Here is a 22,744-nt window from a genome sequence, read left to right on the forward strand (position 1 = left end):
TATACAGCTACTCTTTTTGCAAAAAAAAATCTTCAGCATACTTTTAAGAAAATATCTTAGCGCTAAAACGGTTATTTAACCGAGATATGAGCGCTTTTGGATTGCGTTATTATAATCTATATATGAGAAGATCCTTAAGGATCTGTATGGTTTCCTGATTGAATATTCAGACAGGTGTATTAATGTCAAGGTTTTAACCAAATCCCACCTCCTTGGTGGATTATCACTGCCGTTGGCCTATTGTTATTTGCCAAATACAGAGGACCGTAATGTAAGTGATTACCAATTCATCTAGCTTACGTTGAATAGCCTTTGAGTCGTGGCCGCCGCAAACAAAGGCTTCCGAAATGATTTCCTCGTTCCGTGGACATGTGTCCATTATACCCCCAAAAGCCGAATTTATCAATGCATAATTTCAGCATAATGATAAAATGTTATCAAATGAAAATGTTTATGAAATATTTTTTAAAAACTATCCTAAAGATCACCAATAGATGTCTCTAGTGAAGTTCTAGTAATTCAAGAATAAGGTTTCTAAATTGGTTCATATATATAGAACTTCCAAGAATTTGTGAGGTCAATAATGGGTAGAATTGGTGAATGTTATACGTGTGTAAAATGATCACTTAAACCAGTATTTATAGTGAACTGCGAGTATTTATTGGTCTTTAATAATTCTTTATTCATTATTATATTGCTTTATTAATTAATTCGGTAACTTTGTGGTACTATCTTTCTTTTTTAAATTCAAGTTTTACTTCGTAAATACAGTGTTTGAAACTGAAGCGGAAAGCATCGAAATATGTTTCATAATAGATTTTAAGAAATTGTGGTATTTACCAAGTAAAAATTCTTTTATTGGTCTTTAATAATTCTTTAAAGAGTTTCGTTGTATAGACTTTCACCGATTTACGGTAATAAAAGAGAGTTTAAGCGGATAAATAATTATTATCCTAGGTAATTGAGGCAAATAGACAAATCGTGATGGACAAAATGCACGATGATGGAATATCGTAGGCTGGATCTTTATGATTTACGAATTGGTAGGTAGGTACTGCTTAATCGATTGAGTTATCAAAGCCCAAAGTATGGAAATGTGTCCGGTCATGGAATACTGATGGTGGTCGATAAAAAATATTTCCCAACAGCATTTAGAAACTTTGAAAAGTTGAATGGGAACCTTACGGTAGTCTTAGGAATCTATCTTGTCCTTACTAAAAAACAGTCTCTTCCAAAGCTCGCGTTTAGGGACAGTTTTCTCGATAGATCTTCACAATAAGTTCGATTGTGGGAATCATTAGTCACACCGTGGCATCGAGGACAAGAGAATCAAGGGAACCTGGTCTTCAAAGGGGAAGGTTCTAGGAAATATACCTTTAGACCTGCCGGCCGACTGGGTTGAACCTTCAATAACAATAAAATAGTTTAGCGTTCCGTGTGTGATGTTTACAAACTGTTTAAATGTTTAATTGAAATATGCCTTTGAGGGCGGCGAATGGTTGGAATAGAAAGGAAGTGGGATTAATTATGAACTGTGAAGAATAGAGGTGTATCATGTGGACATCGTGTAAGAAGATAAGATGAAAAATAGTATTGGCGATGGAAAATACTGATTGTTTTTACCATTTCACTGTAAAATTGATTTTCAAACTGTATTTTACAAAATATAGGTATATTTTAAAATATATGCAAAAAATTTATAACACATCTTATCACTTTTACGTAAATAGTATGAAATTGAAATATCGGCACATATAATATAAAAAAATGTATATTTCTTTTAATTAAAAAATTAAAAAGAAGACTAGCAAAAAGGGTCAGGATTGGATATCCGAACTCAAACGAGCGTGTACACAAGCCACTGAAAGTTCCTTGAAGTTTTTTCGCGTTTTTTAAACATATGAATTTAATAAAAAATCTTAAAATATATGAAGATGATGTATGTGAGAATACAATACAGGTACTCGAACAATCTATTTTAAAATTGGGGGTGAGAAAATAAGCTCAAAATATTAAGTATAAATAACAAAAACACACCCAGATCGATCATTACAAAAATAGCAAATCATTACGGTAGCCGCAAAGGACCAAAATCAATTTGTTGGCGCAACACAGTAGCCAAATAAATGAAAACCGAATGAGAAAAGGACGACGCAGGTAGCAAGGACGACAATAGGAATCATTTATATCCTGATGCAGCCGCAACAATGCATACTGACACTATTAGACGCACAATACAAGGAAGGCAGGACCTTTCATTGGCTCAGAGGAAGCCGGGGGCGCGGAGCATCCCATTAAATTGTTGACTATTATTAGTGATTTGTTAGGCACCACAAGGATCGCTTTTTAAGAGCGTTATTCGATTACCCAGAAGATGCCTTCACCGTGACTCTGACGTAATTATCAACGTCTGATAACAATGGTGGAATTAAATTATTTTGCATTCATTGATAATATCAGATTTTATCAAGGAAACCGACTGCGACTAATAAAAAAAATTTATTCATACTAGGTGCGTTCTGTCCATATGGTACATAATATCATATATGGTAAATGGTATGGGACCATTTTGCTTTATAGAAGAAAAATTTAATTGGAAAGAATGATAAACATGTCGATTCCACTCTCAACACCATAAAGGTTAAGGAGTCTGTAAATTTTTTTTTTGTTCTTTTACGGCTATCTTTCTACTGCAGGATGTAGGCCTTTTCAATATTTCACTATGCTTATCTTTCTTGGGCAACTTTTCATTTTTAAAAGTTTTATGTAGCAAATACTGCAACTTTTGAGTGTGTCCAAATACTTGTTCACAAATCTGGATTATCTCCAATTATAGGAGTTATTTTTCATACTATTTAATAGACGTCTCTAGTAAAATTCAAGTACAAATTGTAGTGAAATTCAGCACTGGGTTTCGAAATTGAACTTCTATATGCATATAGAATTTCCAAGAATTTGAGTAGTGTGGTTGTCAATCATGGGTAGAATTAGTGAATGTTACACGTATGTAAAGTGATCACTTAAACTAGCCTATGACGATCGTAAGCCCCGTAAATGCCCAGACTTCCATATTCTTTTTCATCTATTTTGAGATGTAAATAATATGATATAAGGCATCGAAAAAGCACATAACCCTGTGAGAAAATAAATATGTTATCCATGGTGAAAAATATGATTTTCAGAACAAATTTAATAACCAAAGAGCTTATTCTAAGCTCTTATAGATGAATGTTGAGATGTCAAAAAATAATAAACAAATACTGCATCCAAAACTGTTTGTGCATCTGATATGCGGAGGGGTCCAGCATGTGAGCATGGCTAGACGAAACAATTCGTTAATCGATAGTTTGGGATATAGGTGCCGCAAAAAAGTCGGAGATGCGCAATAATCCATACGGTTCGGGCCCTTAGGCATCTTGCTCCCCGAAATCTCCACTTTCAGACGCGCTACGGGCTCAATTATCCCCGACGGATCGCGGATTAAATTCTGCGTTTTATGTTTTACAGATTCCTTGTTTTTGATCGCTTTCGTCTGGTAAATATGGACGGAGAGGCAGGAATTATTTCCCAATCATCTCGAACCCTCGCGTACGTCTAGCCGCGGTTCAATTATAAGCTGGAATCAATTTCAACTTACCGAGGTATAAAATGAGCTCTCTTCGCCGGCGTTCCGTATGTCTGAGCAATTTGCAACGAAGCTATGCGAGCGATATGGGGTACGAATCGAATTTTTAATAAAATTCCTTACTTCAGCTGGGCGGGTGGATTCCTACCTACTGCACCCCTGGGCGAACGAGGGAGGACTTATGAGCGGAACAAAGAGATTATTCAAATACAGAAAAAACTTCATAATGTATTAAAGAACGTTCAGTATGTCGTACATAGTTCTTTCAACTAATGTATGCCGAAGAATTTATTCTCTTAATATGAATTGTTTTATTTCAAAATTACCCCATACGCATCGATTAAATACAAAAGTCTTCAACTATTTCCACTACGTAGACGATTTTTTTTTTTCATTTTTAATTTTTTAAATTTGACATCGCAAGTAATATGAAGAAGGCAATGGAATTTTAGGTATTTAGGGGCTTCGGACCTGATATAATTTGGTTTAACTGATCACTTTATATATATATATATATATATATATATATATATATATATATATATATATATATATATATATATATATATATATATATATATATATATATATATATATATATATATATATATAACATTCACCATTATTCCCATGACACATATCTTAGTCGTGCAGGAGAAAGTGACCAAGTGCATTTGTTTACAAAAACGTGATCATTGACTGTTTGATATCTTACAAGCTTAATAGTGCCCTGAAAAAATCCCAAAGCGATTTTAAACTTGGAAGTATAAATAGTATATTGACTTACTAAAAAATGCCAAACTGCAATGATGTTTATTTTCTTGCCAAACAAAATTGACTTAAATGGCCCTCCTGGACTATTTATATTTTGTTAGATGCTCATTTTATTCTGTACGACTACGATATATGTTTAAATATATATATATATATATATATATATATATATATATATATATATATATATATATATATATATATATATATATATATATATATATATATATATATATATATATATATATATATATATATTTATATATATATATATATATATATATATATATATATATATATATATATATATATATATATATATATATATATATATATATATATATATATATATATATATATATATATATATATATATATATATATGTATATATATATATATATATATAAATATATATATATAATTAATTCACACACGTCAGCATCCGTGGTTGATTTAAGTAAACCCTTTATTTAGTAAATACCCTTATTTTGAAATGTATCCTGTCCGAATAATTTTCCATACCGAGAAACGTCTGAATCCGAAATCATGGGTTAAAAAAATTCTACGGGAAGGAGAGATATTAAGGTTAATTTTTTTACAACTGCGATTTAAACGTTGAAAGTTCGGTTCTATCATAAGTTATGCGGATGACAATGATCTTCTTTTTCTCTTTTTCGAGGAAGTACACGGGAGACAGTCTATAAAAAATCTGAGAAATTCCTAAACCGTGTAAAAATTGGCTTTTAAAAATAATGATAAAAATTCCCACCTGAATAGTTTTGCCAGAAGGCCGCCCCGGTCGACATGAGGTCGAGCGTGGTGGCGGGGTAGTTCCACTGCTTGTCCTGCAGGGCGGGCGGGCCGGGCGGCGGCGCGCCCTCCCGCGGCGGGCTGCCGCCGGGCCGCGCGCCGCCGCCGCCCGCGCCGCTCCCCGCCCCGCCGCCCGCGCCGCTACCTGCATTGCTGCCCGCGCCGCTGCCCGCGTTGCTGGCCGCCCCGCTGCCGTGGCAGGGCTGCGCCGCGCTGGCCTGCTGCGACTCGCAGCCGCTGCCGATGCTGTCGCGCTGGGCCGAAGAGTCGGAGTTACTCAATGTATCTATATCAAATAAAATAATTGTTAACAATATGTACCTTTATCATAAGTCTTAAATTTTGCTATCTATAAGAAATTTAAAAAATATTTTTAAAAAATCAACAGTTTTAAAGCGATATCTGCACTATACCATTGAAATTGGATATGTAAGTTTGGGGTATTTAAAAAAAATTATAATACCTAAATACCTCTTAGAAAATTCATAGATGCTTCAGAAAGACAACATGATTCGAAGGCATGACCTAGGTGACGTTGTATATGATAGAAGGACCTACAACCTGAGGACGAGGAGAGCTGACCCCAACAGTCTACAAAGATTAGACTAGACAAGAATAGAGCTATGAACAAGACATATGGTATATCTAATGTAAACTATTGATTGCACGCTTATTATTTGATTAGATACGTACTTCACCTTTTAAATGTTATATTTTTGCGATTCCTAGACATTCTTGTATATTTTGTTGATAATTTAAATAAACGTCTCCTTACAGGTTTTACTTAGCAAGACGCTTATAAAATAAACAAAAAAATAAGAATAAAATCCCTCCTAAGCACAAGAGCTCTGTCTTTTTTTTAAATGGCTCAGCGCAGTTAAAATTATAAGATTGTAAAGTAGAAACGCATTTATGCACTACGTAGAAATGTATATAAATTGTAATATTATAATTTGTATAAAAAATCTAGCTTAATTAAATAATTTTAAATATATTTATAAATCGTTAAAAAATTTATTTTTTTGCTTCTTCTTCTAACCTCTATCAATTTTTTTTATATTTGTGTGATGGGAGGCGTCAATTATTTGCACATATTACAGAACACGGCAGTACATATTTAATTAGGTATCTTTTTTCCGTAATTACCTCTCAATAGAAATACATTAACGTGAACGAGAACATCGCACATCCGCTATAATGGTGTCATGCTTTCAGATGACTGAAATGGAGAAAATACCTCACACTAAAACCAATGGAATACGTCAACGAGACCTCAAGGAATCAATTAATATCGAAGACATTCTATAGTGCCTACCAACATATCTACACTCCTTTCAAGAACGTCATAAATAAAATAAAAAACTTGATTTTTCAGCAGATCGTTTTTAAAGTTTAAAAATATAATACAATGTATAAAAAATTAATGTCAAGCCACTTATTGAACTTTTTACTGTGCAACAGATTTTTTTATGTAAAACCTGAATATTTTTTCTCCGTTTGAAAAATATTAAGTACATTAAAAAAATAATTAAACAGTACCTTTTCTTCAAAATGTAAAAATAATACTTTCTGCCCTGTAGCGGGTAAATATTAAGTTGGAAATATGCCGCTTTTGCTGGGATATAGTACATTTTCTGGGCATTCCAAAAACATGTACATTGTATAACTAAAAAATTGAAGATTTTTGAAATATGACGTTCTTGAAAGGAGTGAACGATATAATACATGGCTATATGCAGGATGATGATGTAATAATATTTCATAGTCTTGTGAATTTATAAACGTGTTTATTATAAAAATGAATCAATTTCTTATCATGTGTTAACATAAACCTTCTGTTTTGAATGATATCTTTGTATTCGGTGCCCCTGAAAATGTTTGACAGGATGATTGTTAGTTTTGTATTGAGATATTCTCCTACTGACTTATTAATGACACAAGCACAAAATAAAATATTTATCTTAAAACAAATTTCTGTATTGATAAGTAGGTATATTTGCTACAATGTATAAAATCCCAGGTAAGATACTTAAAGGGACGATTTCAAGAATTTTAAGAGACGGTTTAAAAAAAATTACCTAAAGCCGAATAACATATTTATTTTAATATTATCTTCATTAATCTATCATTCCATCTGCACAAATCTTAATTGATTAATATAATGAAAGCAAGGTCATCAGTCCTACGATCTAGGAATGGTTTAAATATATATATATATATATATATATATATATATATATATATATATATATATATATACATATATATATATATATATATATATATATATATATATATATATATATATATATATATGTATATATATATGTATATACATATATATATATATATATATATATATATATATATATATATATATATATATATATATATATATATATATATATATATATGAATACAAAAAATTCTTGTTGAGTGAATTGAATAAATGACTTTTGCAAATTAGGAATATATATATGTATATATATATATATACATATATATATATATATATATATATATATATATATATATATATATATATATATATATATATATATATATATATATATATATATATATATATATATATATATATATATATATATATATATGAATACAAAAAATTCTTGTTGAGTGAATTGAATAAATGACTTTTGCAAATTAGGAAGAAGAACATAGTTTTTCTAACCACCAAGTATGAAAAAATCGTAACAAAAAACACTAGTATTTTTTTTAAACCAATAAATTGCACCTTATACCTAGAGACAGGTTTAGGCATTTATAAGATTGCAGCCTCCATTCATACTTTGAATGTTGATGGAGTTATTTGTAGGAGAATAGCGACGGTAGTCGACAGCGAAGAGCGTGGGTAGTCGGTCTGAGGAGGTCTTCTTGCTTCAAAGTCAGATCGCCGCAGGGGTTAGCGTAATGATTGGCATTTACTGCACAACTTATGGAAATGTCTAGAACAGGTAGTGCCAACATTGCCTATCAAATTCCAGTTTAATATCGGAATATTACGCGCGGTACTTGTCAATTCTGTATCGAGTTAAATATTCGACTGTTTTTAATCATTACAATTTCCTCCATCAAAGCGTTCAACTGTAATGTTTATACACACTTAACTATAATGGGCGTAATTAAGCAGCGCCGTTTAATTGGCTATGCCAAGAAAATTAGTCGAGACTGATTATAAAATTGTGAGATTATTCACATCACTGGCGTCGATCTATTGAGAGAATTCGTCAACTAATAGTCAACTTCGCTTGTTGTAAAAATTGTACATAAAAAATGTAATCACGGTACTATTCTTTAAAAATATATACAAATTTAAGCATTTAAGGGTTCATTTAATATTTCATACACAACATTTTAAGTGTGTTTAGAAATTTGAGTTGCTCCACTTAGGAATTATTTTATACATATTTTTAACATCTCAACAAATGTTGAGATGTAAAGAATGTAAATATAATTATTATTATTTATTTTATCGGATACTACATAGATGATTTATCCTACGGATGGTATATCAATATTATAGGTGTATCAATTTTATGTGAAACATCTATCGTTCTTTTTAAATGAATGAAAATGGATGTCTGAGCGTCCCAGGGCTTACGAAATAGAGCAAGCTATATAAACACATCACATATTTCTCAAATGACGGTGCCGTTATCAGCCATTCTTATAAATCTATTGAAAATCCTTCACGCATGTGGAAGGTGTGTGATACCATTGCTTAAATATAGATTTAAAAAAACAATGCAATGATATTCAATAATGGCAGAATGGTGAACGTTACATAAGTGTATGAAGTGATCGCTTAAACAAGCCTGGCCCTGGGATGCTCAGATGTGTGTTTTAAAAAAAAAACTTTAAAATAGGTAATAAACGAGTAAATCTGTTTTTTTTTAAATTTATGCTCTACTTGTTAAATAACAGTATTTCTACCCCACTAACAGGAATACTACTAACACTTGAAAGTCAAATGTAAAAAGTGTATTAAAAAAGAACTCGACACTGGCTATAACACCCAAGATGGGTGAAAAGCCATTAATAAGATGAAGAAGACATCCACTATTTTTTTTAAATGTATCACAATAAATTATACGAAAAAGTAGTATTTATCAAGTAAAATTAAAATTAAAAATGGATAAATTGTATTACTACAAGGTGACTGTTGAATAAGTTCACGAAAACATACCATATATCTATGTGTACAAGGAAGTGATGAAGGATCCGAATATGAAGAAAAAAAAATCTAATTATTTTTATTGCAAGCGTGACTTCTGAAGCAGTTTTATCGTTAAAATTAATTTTATTTTAATGCCAGCGAATAAAATACGTGTGTAATGTTTATACCTAATGTTGGCAAGATTAATTTGAAGTTCATTGTACCCTACGCACTGATCCTACACTGTACTTAGCGTAGAATAACTTAGAAGTAATGATAACCTTCGTTTAGTTTTAGGGCGTTACTTTGTGCTGGTGGGTGTGGTGTACGAGTACATCTCGCGTGTGGTATTGTAGCGTATTGTTGATCGATTCATTCAGATGGAATTAGTATTGTTCAAACGTCTCATTGTGTCTTATTAAACTCAAATTATCCAAGTAAAATGCTGATAATACTATTAATCTGTTGGACCAGTGAAATCGTGAGATAAAAAAGTTAAAAAATGATCTATTATTATGTCGACGTTTATCATATTTTAAGCTGAAATTTATTTGAACCCTACAATAATCATCAAAACATCACGAATTGATGTGATATACTTTTTATATTTTTTTGGACATTTTTAAAATTTGACCGTTTTACGTTTTTTACTTCAAACTGGACCTTTTACAAATCAAATTAGATGCCTTACGAAACAAATTAGATGTCAAATTGTATTTTATGAAAAATGTTTACATTTTTAAAAATACATTCAAAGCAGTAGATATTCATGATTTAAAGTAGTATTGAAAATCTGAAAAATTCAGTACACATCGCGCGCACAGGCTTTTGATCAAGAATTATATTTTTTTATAATTTAAAATAAAACGTCCACTTTTTTTGGTAAGGCGTCTAATTTTGTTTGTAAAACATCCGATTTGGGTGAAAAACCTGTACCATAAGTAATTTGTAATATTATTAAAATAATATGGTTTTCAACCTCTGCCTTACGTATTTAGCATACAATTTTTTTCTAGCCATCCATCGTTACCGACTGCCTGATAATGTCAGTAACGACGAAACCCGATCATTTTTCAGTTAAAACAAATGCGGAACGAACTAAGCAGTTTGTTACAAGTGCCTATTGAATTATTCATTTATGATTTCTGAAATTTTTTAACACAAATTGAAACGAAAACCAAAATCTATTTGATTAATTGGTTCTGCTGACGCGTTTGTTATTTTTCCATACAAAAGATAAAAAAATAAAAATAAAAATCGCTATATGTATTTCGATTTTCAGCTAGAACTTTTGTACAGATTCTCCATATTACGATGGTAGCTTATTATAATTCCCATAAACACCCCTTTAGAGCTTTAAAATAGCCCGTGGAAAATTTAAACAGGGTGTTTAAAGCTTTGAAACAGAAGAAGAGAGTACTTTTCATTTTCACGTCGATTACATTACGAATTTCACAGTTAAAGTCTTTGATTATAAATTTCTGTACAACCACTAGGAGAATGCAATAGCTACTCTCTCATTATGGTAATACAGTAGAATCTTGAAAACTTGGCCTAATGTGGAACAAAGGACGACCAAGTTTGTAAAAATGACGGGTTATCGGAAATATGGTAAAAAAAAAATAAGAACGAGTTTTTTTTCTTTAGAAAATACAGTATTGTATTGTTTGTTTCAGAATTCAACACAGAATAAATTACCCAAATACTCATAACCCCAGATTACGGGATACTTGTGAAATTTCAAATCAAATATCCAATCTGTGGGGTGCATCGAGGTAACACATGTAAATAATATTGCAATAACTTGCATGTATCTAAGTTTTTAACCGATATTTTATGTTCGTATTCTTTATGTGTAAAAGTTATCAAAAAAGATGTGTTTAGTTAATTTTTTTGGTAAAATGTGAGTTTTTCTTCCTATATTTTACGATAGTTTCGTATTAACGTACATTGAAACAAGTCCCGTGTTCTAGAGCTAAACATATGAATAGTACATACTTCATTTACTTATTATACTTATTAGCATATTTACTTATTATACTTATTAGCTTTTATTACATAAAAATGAAAATTAACGAATACAAATATGTATTTCTTTTGTATTTTTTTCGTAGAAACTTTGTAGCACCATTTTTTATTATTAGTACACTTTTAAACCTACCGGTTTCGACAAGAACCTTGTCATCATCAGGGCTTATAAAACATTAAAATACTCAGTTACATTCTCTTACCAAAAGCTTCCAACACACTCCAAAAGTGTGGAAGTGCGTGGAAGTTTTTGGTAAGAGAATAAAATTTAGTATTTTAATGTTTTAGAATTTAATAAACCCTGATAATGACAAGGTTCTTATCGAAACCAGTAAGTTAAATAGTGTAAAAATAATAAAAAAATGGTTTAATCAAATACGTAATTGACCTTATAAAACAGACTTAAGAAAATTTATTTATGAAGACACACAAGATAAAGGATTTAGGGACATTGAAAGGGTCAGCTCACGGGTTTTTTTCACCATGCCAAAAAGTGATTGAGTTATCTCACTGCCGAGTTTTTGGGACTGTGCTGATTATATACAGTTTCGGAAGTAAATAGAGAAGTGTACTTCTCAGGTATATTTTTGGTGATTTGTTCTCACCTAGGATATCTCCTGTGACTATACGAAGGACCTCGGCCGGGGCTCCTGAAGCCTTCAAGGCCTCTTCAATCTTCGACCTCCGTTTCATCTCGGACTCAAGTTGTTCCTGTGCTCGTTGGCGCGCGCGTCGCTCCTTTTTTAATCTCTTTTGGTATAGTACTGAAAAAAAGGAAAGTAAAATTAGTTTATTATTAAAGTTAATTAAATGTTTAAATGGTATTTATACAATGATAGCTGAAAAGGTAACAAATGAAAAAAGATGGATGTCTAAGTATCTCAGGGCTTATGACCTGGCTTTTGGCTGGATATAGCGATCACAGTATACACTTGTGTAACGTTCACTATGCTGTCCATTATTAGACATCCATATTGCATCCATTTTTCGGAACTTGTAAATATGCAATAGTATTTGATCCCTTTCACGTGCGGGTAGCATTTTCAATAGATCTGGAAGTATGGCTGATAGTACAATATATTTTTGGTTGACCCCTATTAATTTTGCCTGTAGTATCATGTCGGATAGAGGTGGTGTTAACTTAATCGTCAATTATGTGTAGACGAGGTGATGATTCGTGGGCGAGATGTAACTTTGAAAGCTAGCAATATATTTCCGGTTCCTGTTGAGAATCTCTTGGCTTCCATTTGGACCCATATAGATATATGTAAACTCCTCTGTTACAAAGTGAATATATGTTCTATGCAATATCACGTAAAAAAAAATATTATGATGTATGGGTTTCTTTATTTAAAAATCAATCCAGGATATAATTTTTTTTATTCATTTATACTTATGTATCTTTATTTATAAATACTTTTAAAAAATTATACTGTTTTGATAAGGCAAAAGACGAACTCTTTTACAGATATTTGGTATGACATTGTTTTCATCATTTGAGATATAGTATGCAAAACTTATATAATAAGCTTTTTTGTGAATTTCTTGTAAAACTATAAATTGTTTTAAAGAGAGTTTAGCATAAAATATCATAATTTTGATTATTTCTTATGAATAATATAGTGCTAGCAATTTTCAATAATTTTGTATGAGGGTATTTACAGACCGTTAATAAATAAATAATACCAAATTGATGAAACACTTCTCTTTACGCACTCAGGAATGTAATTGAACGGTTATCCGACAGAGACGGAGATTACAATTACAGCATCTCGGCACAATATCAAAAGAAGAGAAAATCATAAGAGAAGTAAAAATAATCCGCGAAAGCTAATATGCGGTGGAGGAAAAAAAGTAATAACATCGTTTGTCGGCGGTTTTCATACGAATCCCTCGAGCGGTAGCGGTCCGGCCAAATATTGACTCTAAGAAACAATGGGAGGAAAGGAGGACGGTGCGATTTGAGTGCCAATTTCGGTATGTGAGATGGCTTTGATCTTTTTTAATCCGTCCGAAGATATGACCACCTCGATATTGCTACCGGAGCACTTGTGACTAGCACTTTTGGTGATTGAATTGTGACTCGATCGGGTGATTTGTTTTTCAGAGCAATGATCTGCTCTTGGACAGAATAAATAAGCAAAATGTTAATTAAATGCCTTTTTTGACATCTCAACATGAATGAAAAAGATTATGGAAGTCTGGTCAGTAAAAAGAATAATATGAAATATACCTCATACACAATCCGGATTTGGGAAAAAGCATTTGAACACACTTAAAATGTTATAAAAAATGTTAGTTATTTAATCAAATAACTACTACGATATTACGAATATGTCGTAAGGTGGGGAAAGCAAAAAAGAAAACATTTGTTTACGCATGTGAGGAGAATGGAACCAACCCCACATTGCATTGCACGGCTAATCCCAAGGTAGACGACACCCAGACAGACCACCAAAGAGATGAATTGACAGCTGGAAATAGACATCGCAGGAAGCTAATCCCTCTTTAAAACAGGCCAAAAAGCCTACATTAAGAAGAAGAAGAAGAATAATACATTTCACTCTAACGGTTTTGAGACCTATCTCTTCGTCAGGACAGTAGCTAGTTAGTTAGTTTTAGAATAAAAAAAAGCTTTTAACGTGTTTGCCACCCACCCATTTCATTATGAGCTAATTAACAACCTGCAAAGATAAATATTTATTTGCCTTTGAATTTTACCTTAAAAAAGGCAATTCACGAGACAGCTTTGATTTAAAAGGGTATTGAGATGTGTATCTTATTTTCATTTCATTAAAACGACAAATCACAAGAAAGTGTTAACGCCGAGAGACGCACGGAGAGCGAAATAATCCGTAGGGCTCCGCTTACAAGCGCCACCGGGTATCGCTTAATGCCGCCATACATCACAGTAATCGGGGCAAGCGCCCCTCGGATATTGGGGCCCCCCGCGGCGAAGGCCCAAGACTCCCAGCGGCGGGGGGCAAGTTAGCGCCGAGATTAAAACGCCAGCCATCTCGCATTTCTCCTAACCTGACTCATGTAACACACTACTCGCGAAATGGAGCAATAGTGTACTAGTGATGTTCTTTGAGACGCCAAATGAATATTAAAATGCATTTTTATTCACGTACATAAAATAATTTGATAAGAGTCTTATGTTATATTTGTCACAATAAAATTACGAAAAGGTTGTTGAGATTCTCAAACTATCTCATATGTGGAAGTCCTCACCAAAACGTTACATTTCCATTATAAATGATTCTAGCTTGCAAAATTGTAACGTTTTGGTACGATTCAATGATTTAATATTGACAACATTTTGAGTGTGTCCAACTTGTTCACAAAATCTGGATTATCTCCAATTACAGGAGTTATTTTAATAAATGTCAGCCCCGTAAATGCCCAAACTTCCATATTCTTCTTCATCTTTGATGAGATGTCAAAAAATAATATGATTTAATATTGGTTCAACACAGGATTGGTCACGTTTTGTCACAATTTTAATTAAGATTTTATTAATTTTCTCATCTTGATATTCTTTTTTATGATATTCCTTTTATCTTAATTTTTAAATTTAAGTTTTACTTGGTAAATATCGATATTGAAAAAAAATATATTTTATGTATTCTGCATCATTTTCAAACACTGTGTTTATGTAGTGGTATTTATCAAGTAAAATTTTAATTAAAAATAGATTGCTATGGTCTTAAAGTGACTGCCGAATCAATTAATGAAATTATTAAATTATGTAAAATATACCAATTTTCGATAAATAAAATTAACGTGAATAAAAATGTGTCTAATTTAATCGCCCAATACACCTCTGTCGATAAAATCACCATGAAAATATACCTGAAGAGTAGCTGTGTATGCTTTATGTATGAATGTATTCAATCGAGTATGGAACATAAGGCTTCGGTTAGGTCGTGACAAGGTCCGCCATGAATTATTATGGAAATAAAATTAAAATTATCCTTCTCAGCCATGCCCCACACAATGTGTGTACACTGAGTTCACTAACACTGAAACAACAGTCAACACTTAGCCAGGTGCATTCAATACCTTTTATTGTTACGTTTTTATAAATGAATTTAATATATATATTTTTTAAATATTTTGATAATAATAAAGCTATGATTTTATAAATAATGTATAAAAGTTTGCAAATTGCGATATGGAAATCAGTACTAAAAAAGTATTTATACTAAAAAGTCTTCACATAACGGATTGATTGATTGAATTCTGAAGGGTAAATTTAAAATTACTGAAAAAAAAATTTTTGTCATGCTTCTTTAAGAGTCACGGTTTAAGAGGTTAATTTACATATTCTCTATTGATTTAAAAAAAATATTTTTAAATATTAATTATTATTTTTATGATAAATCATCAAAATGTGATGCGATATTTTACTTTAAATATTCATTAATTTCAACAAATCCTTGAAATAAATAAATTTTTCATTAAAGTTTTACTTGGTAGGTACCGCTGTTTCTTGAAAAAAATAAGATATGTTTCAATGGATTCCGAATCATTTTCTTACACCGTAACACACGTGTCACAATTGATATTAAGAACAAGTAATATAAAAAGTAATACCAAGTAAAACTTGAATTAAAAATGGATAGACATAACCACAAAGCGACTGCCGAATCAATTAATAAGAAAATAAATTTATAGCTAAAAAAACACCAAAATATCATATATCGCAGTATTAAAAATCACTCGGCTCTATTATTTTTACTTCAGTAATGTGTTTTTAAACAGGTTTAAACATGTTTGTTCTCAAAAAATACTGACAGTAGCATGAACGTTTGATTTGATAGTATTTGAAGTATAAATTAAAACAGCCCAGTCAAATAAATAATCATCAATTTCACATTGAAACATCGATTAAGGATTTCTTGGAAATTATAATAGTCTTTGAAAGTATTCCTTAAAAAAAAATTCGATCGCGATCCCTGCTTTTATCGCCTCATCCAACACCATGTCCAGTGCACACTCATACACATCGATCACTCATCAATCCGACTGCCATCTTGCGGTCCTTCGTAGAGGCCGCCTACCCCAAGGGGTTAGCGGAGGGCGGCGGGGGAGGGGAGGCTACCGAAAGAGACAGGTGCTCGCAACAACCTTATCTTGATCCTCCAAGGCGGAATCGTACGTACTCTAAAAAAGGGTTCGTCAAAACACGCACTAGAGTAAAAATACACATCCATTCGAACCAAGCAGACGAATAGGACTAAGGAATGATAAATGTTTTTCTGTGAGGGGTTCCTGAGCTGTTTGTGATTTTTTTCCTCGGTTTCCTCGATGGAGCGAAAGGGAAAGAGGTATTGTTATTATTCGACATTTTTCGTTTTATTTATGACGAGTGAAAGGGAGAGTAGCTCCGTTTCTCGCATTATTTGATTGCGGTTTGACGCGATTGGTTTGAGCGCTCCCAGAGTGGTGGGGGGCGTCCCGACGCCCACTCCTCGCGAAGGCTTTCGCGGTAACTACAATACCGACGTATCACGTGATAAGATCTCACGCTGTAGATATGGAGTAATGACACTAACCCTGTGTTATTACGCGAATGAAGGGAATTTGTGTATGACGAGCTCGCTTATTGGCTAACACGCTAAATTCGGAAGTAATTACTATAAACGGACTCATTGTAAGTAATTACCTAAATGTTATTAATTAATCAACAACTACCGGATAGTAAAATCAATTCCATTTTTTACGTGGTTTGTGACATTGATGTCGGTTGTTATAATCAAATGTGAAGAAAACCCCAGATTTTACTGAAATTAGATTTATTATCCTTACATCATAAAAATGTTGGCAACCAAAAAAGGTGTGTGTGTTTATATGTTTATTTTATAACTAGTTTTATTTTCTTTTGAAAAGGATTAAAAATATTAAAATGTGTACATTATTATTTTATAATACGTATTAAAATAATCATATGTAAAGTAATAGAATTAAAACTTTGGGTTTTAGAGAAATATTTTCTTGGTAAATACGTGTCCGCCTCCGTAGTGTAATGGTCAGCACGCTCGGCTACCGTTCCGGAGGTCCCGGGTTCGATTCCCAAGGGGGGTAAAATAAATATAAGTGATTTTTTCACTGTCATATTTATTCAATATTACTCTGGACTGGTACCTGAAGCGGAGGGCTGACCACCTTTCCTTCATGTGTTAACGATCAAGATAACACTGCGTTTATATGACGCAGTGCCCTATGCACCATTGGGGTGCGGATAAGGGTTTCATTATTATTATTTATTAAATACGACTGTTTCTGAAAAAATATTGCTACTTGTTTCGAAGCATTCCGTATCATTTTCAAACAACGTGGTGTTTTATTTACCGGTAGTAAAAAAAAACTTGAATTAAAAATGGAAAGATATTATCACAATGTACCGAATCAATTAACGATTATATACTAGTAAGTTGAATTAAGAAAATATGATTTTTTTTAAAATTCTATTTTGTTGATGAGTAAAACAATTCATGTATCAATGAATCCAATTATATAATTGTTGCCTTTATGTTAAAACAACACTTATAATAATAATTCTGGCTTCAGAATAGGTAAAGAATCCAGTCATTATTTTTCTACCGGAATTGCTTTGGAAACGCAGTTTGTCGCGAGGCATTTCTTTTATCAAACTTGAGTATGCAAATTGAGTTAGAAAAACATTTCAAATTGCATGAAGTCGACTTTGTAACAATTAATTTTTTATTCTATCCTCCCCTCGTATTCCCAAACGAGACACAATACAATAGAAACATTACTTCGGGGCATTACGCAGACAAAAAGTACCGCACTTTTATTTCCTTGGCTTTGTACACGATTCTATGATCCTCAAACAGATATTGTTTTATAGGTAGCAGTGGCAATTTGAATAGGAAGATCATTTTCTTGAAAAAAAGTTTGTAATTTCGTGCTACGTAAAACAGTACTTTCGTATACAAATTTTAATTTCTTATATTTAAATTACTAAAATCGTTAATTTGTTATAAAAAATTGTTTATATTAATCTAAATTTCAAAAGTTATGTACACCTTTTCAATATATGTATTGTATTTTAATTTTACTAGGCCTGTACTCGTTTTACAAGTGATTTTAATATTGTACATTATATTTAAATTAATACATGCATACAATTATATACATATTTTTAAAATGTAATATTATCTGAATTTCGTATTAAAAATATATCTGTTTCTTATTTTTAATTACTTGCATTTTTTTTTTATAAGTGGGAACATACACAATAGGGGGGAGGCTTTTGTCATTGTCATAGTTTCGGGTTGTCCCGTGGTTAGTGTCGCGGACTCTTAAGTCAGAGTTTCTCGGTTCGAACCCACTCTTCCACAATTTGATACCTATTTATAATAATGAGCCGCTTAGGCTCACATAAATAGTATGAAATTGAAATATTTGTATGAATAAAAAAAAACACAAATATTTCTCTTTTTATTAAAAAATATTGTTAATCATGAGTTAATTATTATTTTTGGTGTCACTGTGGATTTTAAGAAAAAGTGATATTTACCAATTAAAAGTTTAATAAAAAAATGGATAGATATTACTATAAAGTGACTTAAGAATTAATTAATGAAAATACTCATAGTTGTTACGTCGTTGATAAATACAAACAAATGTTTATTCATATTATTTTTTGACATCTTATCACAGATGAAGAAGAATATGGAAGTCTAGGCATTTGCGGAGCTGACGAACGTCATATGCTGGTTTAAGTGATCACTTTACATTTGTGTAACATTCACCAATTTTACCCATCATTGACAACCAAAGTACTCAAATTTATTGAAAGTTCTATATATATGATCCAATTTCGAAACATTGTTCTTGAATCATTGGTTGTCAATATTGGGTAGAATTGGTGAAGTTTACACGTCTGTAAAGTGATCACTTAAACCAGCCTATCGTTAGCCCCGTAAATGCCCAGACTTCCATATTCTTCTTCATCTTGAGATGTCAAAAAAATCATATGAAAAATAACTCATATAATTGGAGATAATCCAGATTTGTGAACTTGTGAAGTATTTGGACACACTTAAAATGTATATTATTCATAGAAAATAAAAGAAAATATGAAGTTATTGAAACACACGAGCCTCCGGTGTTTAGAAGCCTTTGTGTACCTTGTATAGCTTCCGTGGAAACGAAAGAAAAGCGTTTTTCCATTCCGTCTTCGAGCTATTCTTCCCGCGCGCATAATAAGATGGAGAGCAAATTTTCATCGGGTAATATTTACAAAAAGGATTTACGAAATGGAATGAAAGATCGTTTTCATTTTTTATGCGCGCTCTTTATCTACATAGGTAGGGGCTGCTTTACACAGAGGCCGGGGGGGGGGGGGCGGTTTCGGCTTCTGTCTGGGGATTGTAAATTCGATTCTTTTCGGATGATGATTTTTATTTAATGCGCGATGCGCGGGGTTCGGACGAATATCGAATCACACTGTTATTGGAAAATTGTTACAGTTTTCGAAATACAAATGTACTAAAGTAGTCAATACAGTATTTGGTAGTTTTTTTTCATAACCTCGTAAGGGCTATGTGCATAATTTGTTTAACTTTAAATGTGTCGGGTTGTGGTCCCGTGGTTTGTGTCGCGGACTCTTGAGTCAGAGTTTCTGGGTTCGACCCACTCTACCACAATTTCATACCTATTTTCAATTACGAGACACTTACGTTCATAGAAATAATACAAAATTGAAGTATTTTTGTTAATAATAAAAAATCAAATGTTTCTCATTAAATTCATTTAAAAAAACACATTTGAAATATTGAAAAAGTATGTATATAATTCGATATCTCCTATCTAAAACATAACCGATTAATCTACACCTCTCTACCACTAAATTTAATTATCATTATATTATTTAAAACTTACTAACATTCCACCAACCCTCATTTCCGCATGGGTAAGCAGAGAGAATAAAACGCCACATAAATCTGTCTTTGTAAATATTCCTCGCCTCTTCCACATGCATGCATTTCCTTACACATGCCCGCCAATTTGTAATTATTCATTATCATTATTGTTATAAATATCTTTCGATTAAAACTTTATTGTCAAATATATGATACCTATAAATGTGAAAAAATTAATGAATGTGATATAAAGAAAAGCATAAAGTGTTCAGCATAAAAACAAGAATTTCGTTTTATCGGCAAATGTGTTTTGTTGGGAAAAAAAATTGAAAACAGGAAAGTTCCTTTTGTCCCGACTGCACCCCTGTCGAGTTGACGCGTAGCTTTTATGACGCGAGCAAGTATTGAATCAATCGACAGTCGTCACCGATTTAGATAAAAGCGTCGCATAAAGATAAATATAGCAGAAAAATAGCGAATGCAACATATTCTCCGGGCGGGTGATTCCACTCCACGGCGCGGGAAATGGGCTTTGGGAGCAGCCGAAAGCTTTCTCGGAATATGGAGAGGCGACATTTATGATTTTTTATCTCCCTTTTTATTATATTCCGAGGGGGTAAGTGTGGCCTTTCATTGGTTTAGCGAAATTCATGGGATATCAATAGATTTTTAATGGGTCACCAGATATGATAGCGTTTTAATGTCAGTTCGATTATACTGAATCGTATGGTTTATGTGGTGTCATTTACAATGCCATTTCGTACGTTTTTTTTTATGTGTGTAATTTATTATTTTTATATGCACAAAGATTGACAGCTTTCATCGTCAACAAATGTGAAATAATCAAAGTTATTTTATTAATTAATATTTTAAGCACTAACTTTGTGATTTTCCATTTTATAATTGAAATGTAACTTTATCAAGACTGATTAATACTGAGTATTAATCAGTCTTGATAAAGAAACGGTTAGCTTCGAAACCGGTAGACATTAAAATTAAGCTAAAATTAAATATTTATAGTGATTTTAAAACAAAGTTACATTTTAACTATAAAAAGGTTTTTTTGCTTGTTTGGAATTTAAAGAAATATAAATTATGTATTCAAAATATTGACCACAAACGCTGAAAATATAATAATAGTTAAATACGGGTGTCATACTTAGTTAGCCAAATTAAGTTAATATAGTGTTATGAATTTTTATTTTTTTGTGAACAAGTACTTGGACACACTCAAAATGTTGTAAAAAAATATTTGTTAAAATATTTGTACTCGTATATGTCGTAAAACACTGTAAATTATATATAATAAATAATATTTGAGAGATGACTATTGAAGGTGTCCTATTATTTTGTTCATAATTCGTTTGATATTATAATTAAGATAAGTATATATATATATATATATATATATATATATATATATATATATATATATATATATATATATATATATATATATATATATATATATATATATTTATATATATATATTTATATACATATATATGAATATTTAAATAAATATATATATATATATATATATATATATATATATATATATATATATATATATATATATATATATATATATCCCTTCGGTATACTTAAAAGAATAGTGTTTATAAATTGTAACAGGCACCGCACACATTGTTAAATGGCGATATCCAAAGTTTATTGAGTATAATATGTGAAGAAGAAAAATATTTAGCCTGTTGAAGGAATCGGCTGTGCGTAGTAGCGAGTCAGTGGCCCGATTACTTTTATCAGTCTTACACCAGTCGCGTCATAAATACCGTCATTTGGGAGAAGGAACAACAAATCCGAGGATCGTGTTTTATTGCGCGAAAACTCACAGATATACCGACCCCGTGCGAGGAACTACCCCGACGTCCCCTAAATAAAGGCAACTCGCATCAGGCCGCTACTTTTTATTGCAATGATTTTATTTTCGATTACAGCTTCGTTATTTTTATTATATTGATATTATTAATATAGGTAGTGGTGGAATTTGTGAAACTTTAATTCGGCATTGCTAGTTTTACTTCGTAAATGCCACTTTTTCGAAAACATCCTAAAATCATCCATTTAATATATATATATATATATATATATATATATATATATATATATATATATATATATATATATATATATATATATATATATATATATATATATATATATATATATATATATATATATATTAAATATATATATATATATATATATATATATATATATATATATATATATATATATATATATATATATATATATATATATATATATATATATCTATATATATAAATATATATATATATATATATATATATATATATATATATATATATATATATATATATATATATATATATATATATATATATATATATATATATATATATATATATATATATATATATATATATATA

General features: G+C 31.3%; 1 protein-coding gene across 15 annotated transcripts in view; it reads right to left on the reverse strand.

Annotated features, from left to right (window-relative positions):
• The window catches only part of dac (dachshund family transcription factor), a 302,887-nt gene that overhangs the window by 10,732 nt on the left and 269,411 nt on the right, over nucleotides 1-22,744 (reverse strand). For all 15 annotated transcript variants that reach the window (XM_088277147.1, XM_088277146.1, XM_088277141.1 and 12 more), the window contains 2 exons: nucleotides 12,021-12,179; nucleotides 5,170-5,496 (listed from right to left, as the gene is read on the reverse strand). In XM_088277147.1, the coding sequence (XP_088133273.1) occupies nucleotides 5,170-5,496; nucleotides 12,021-12,179 (486 nt within the window). The remainder of the gene's footprint in view (nucleotides 1-5,169; nucleotides 5,497-12,020; nucleotides 12,180-22,744) is intronic.

This window comes from Brachycentrus maculatus, unplaced genomic scaffold (assembly GCF_059751285.1).
Source record: "Brachycentrus maculatus isolate JH-2025_06_01 unplaced genomic scaffold, ASM5975128v1 h1tg000039l, whole genome shotgun sequence".
Classification (NCBI taxonomy): Eukaryota; Metazoa; Arthropoda; class Insecta; order Trichoptera; family Brachycentridae; genus Brachycentrus; species Brachycentrus maculatus.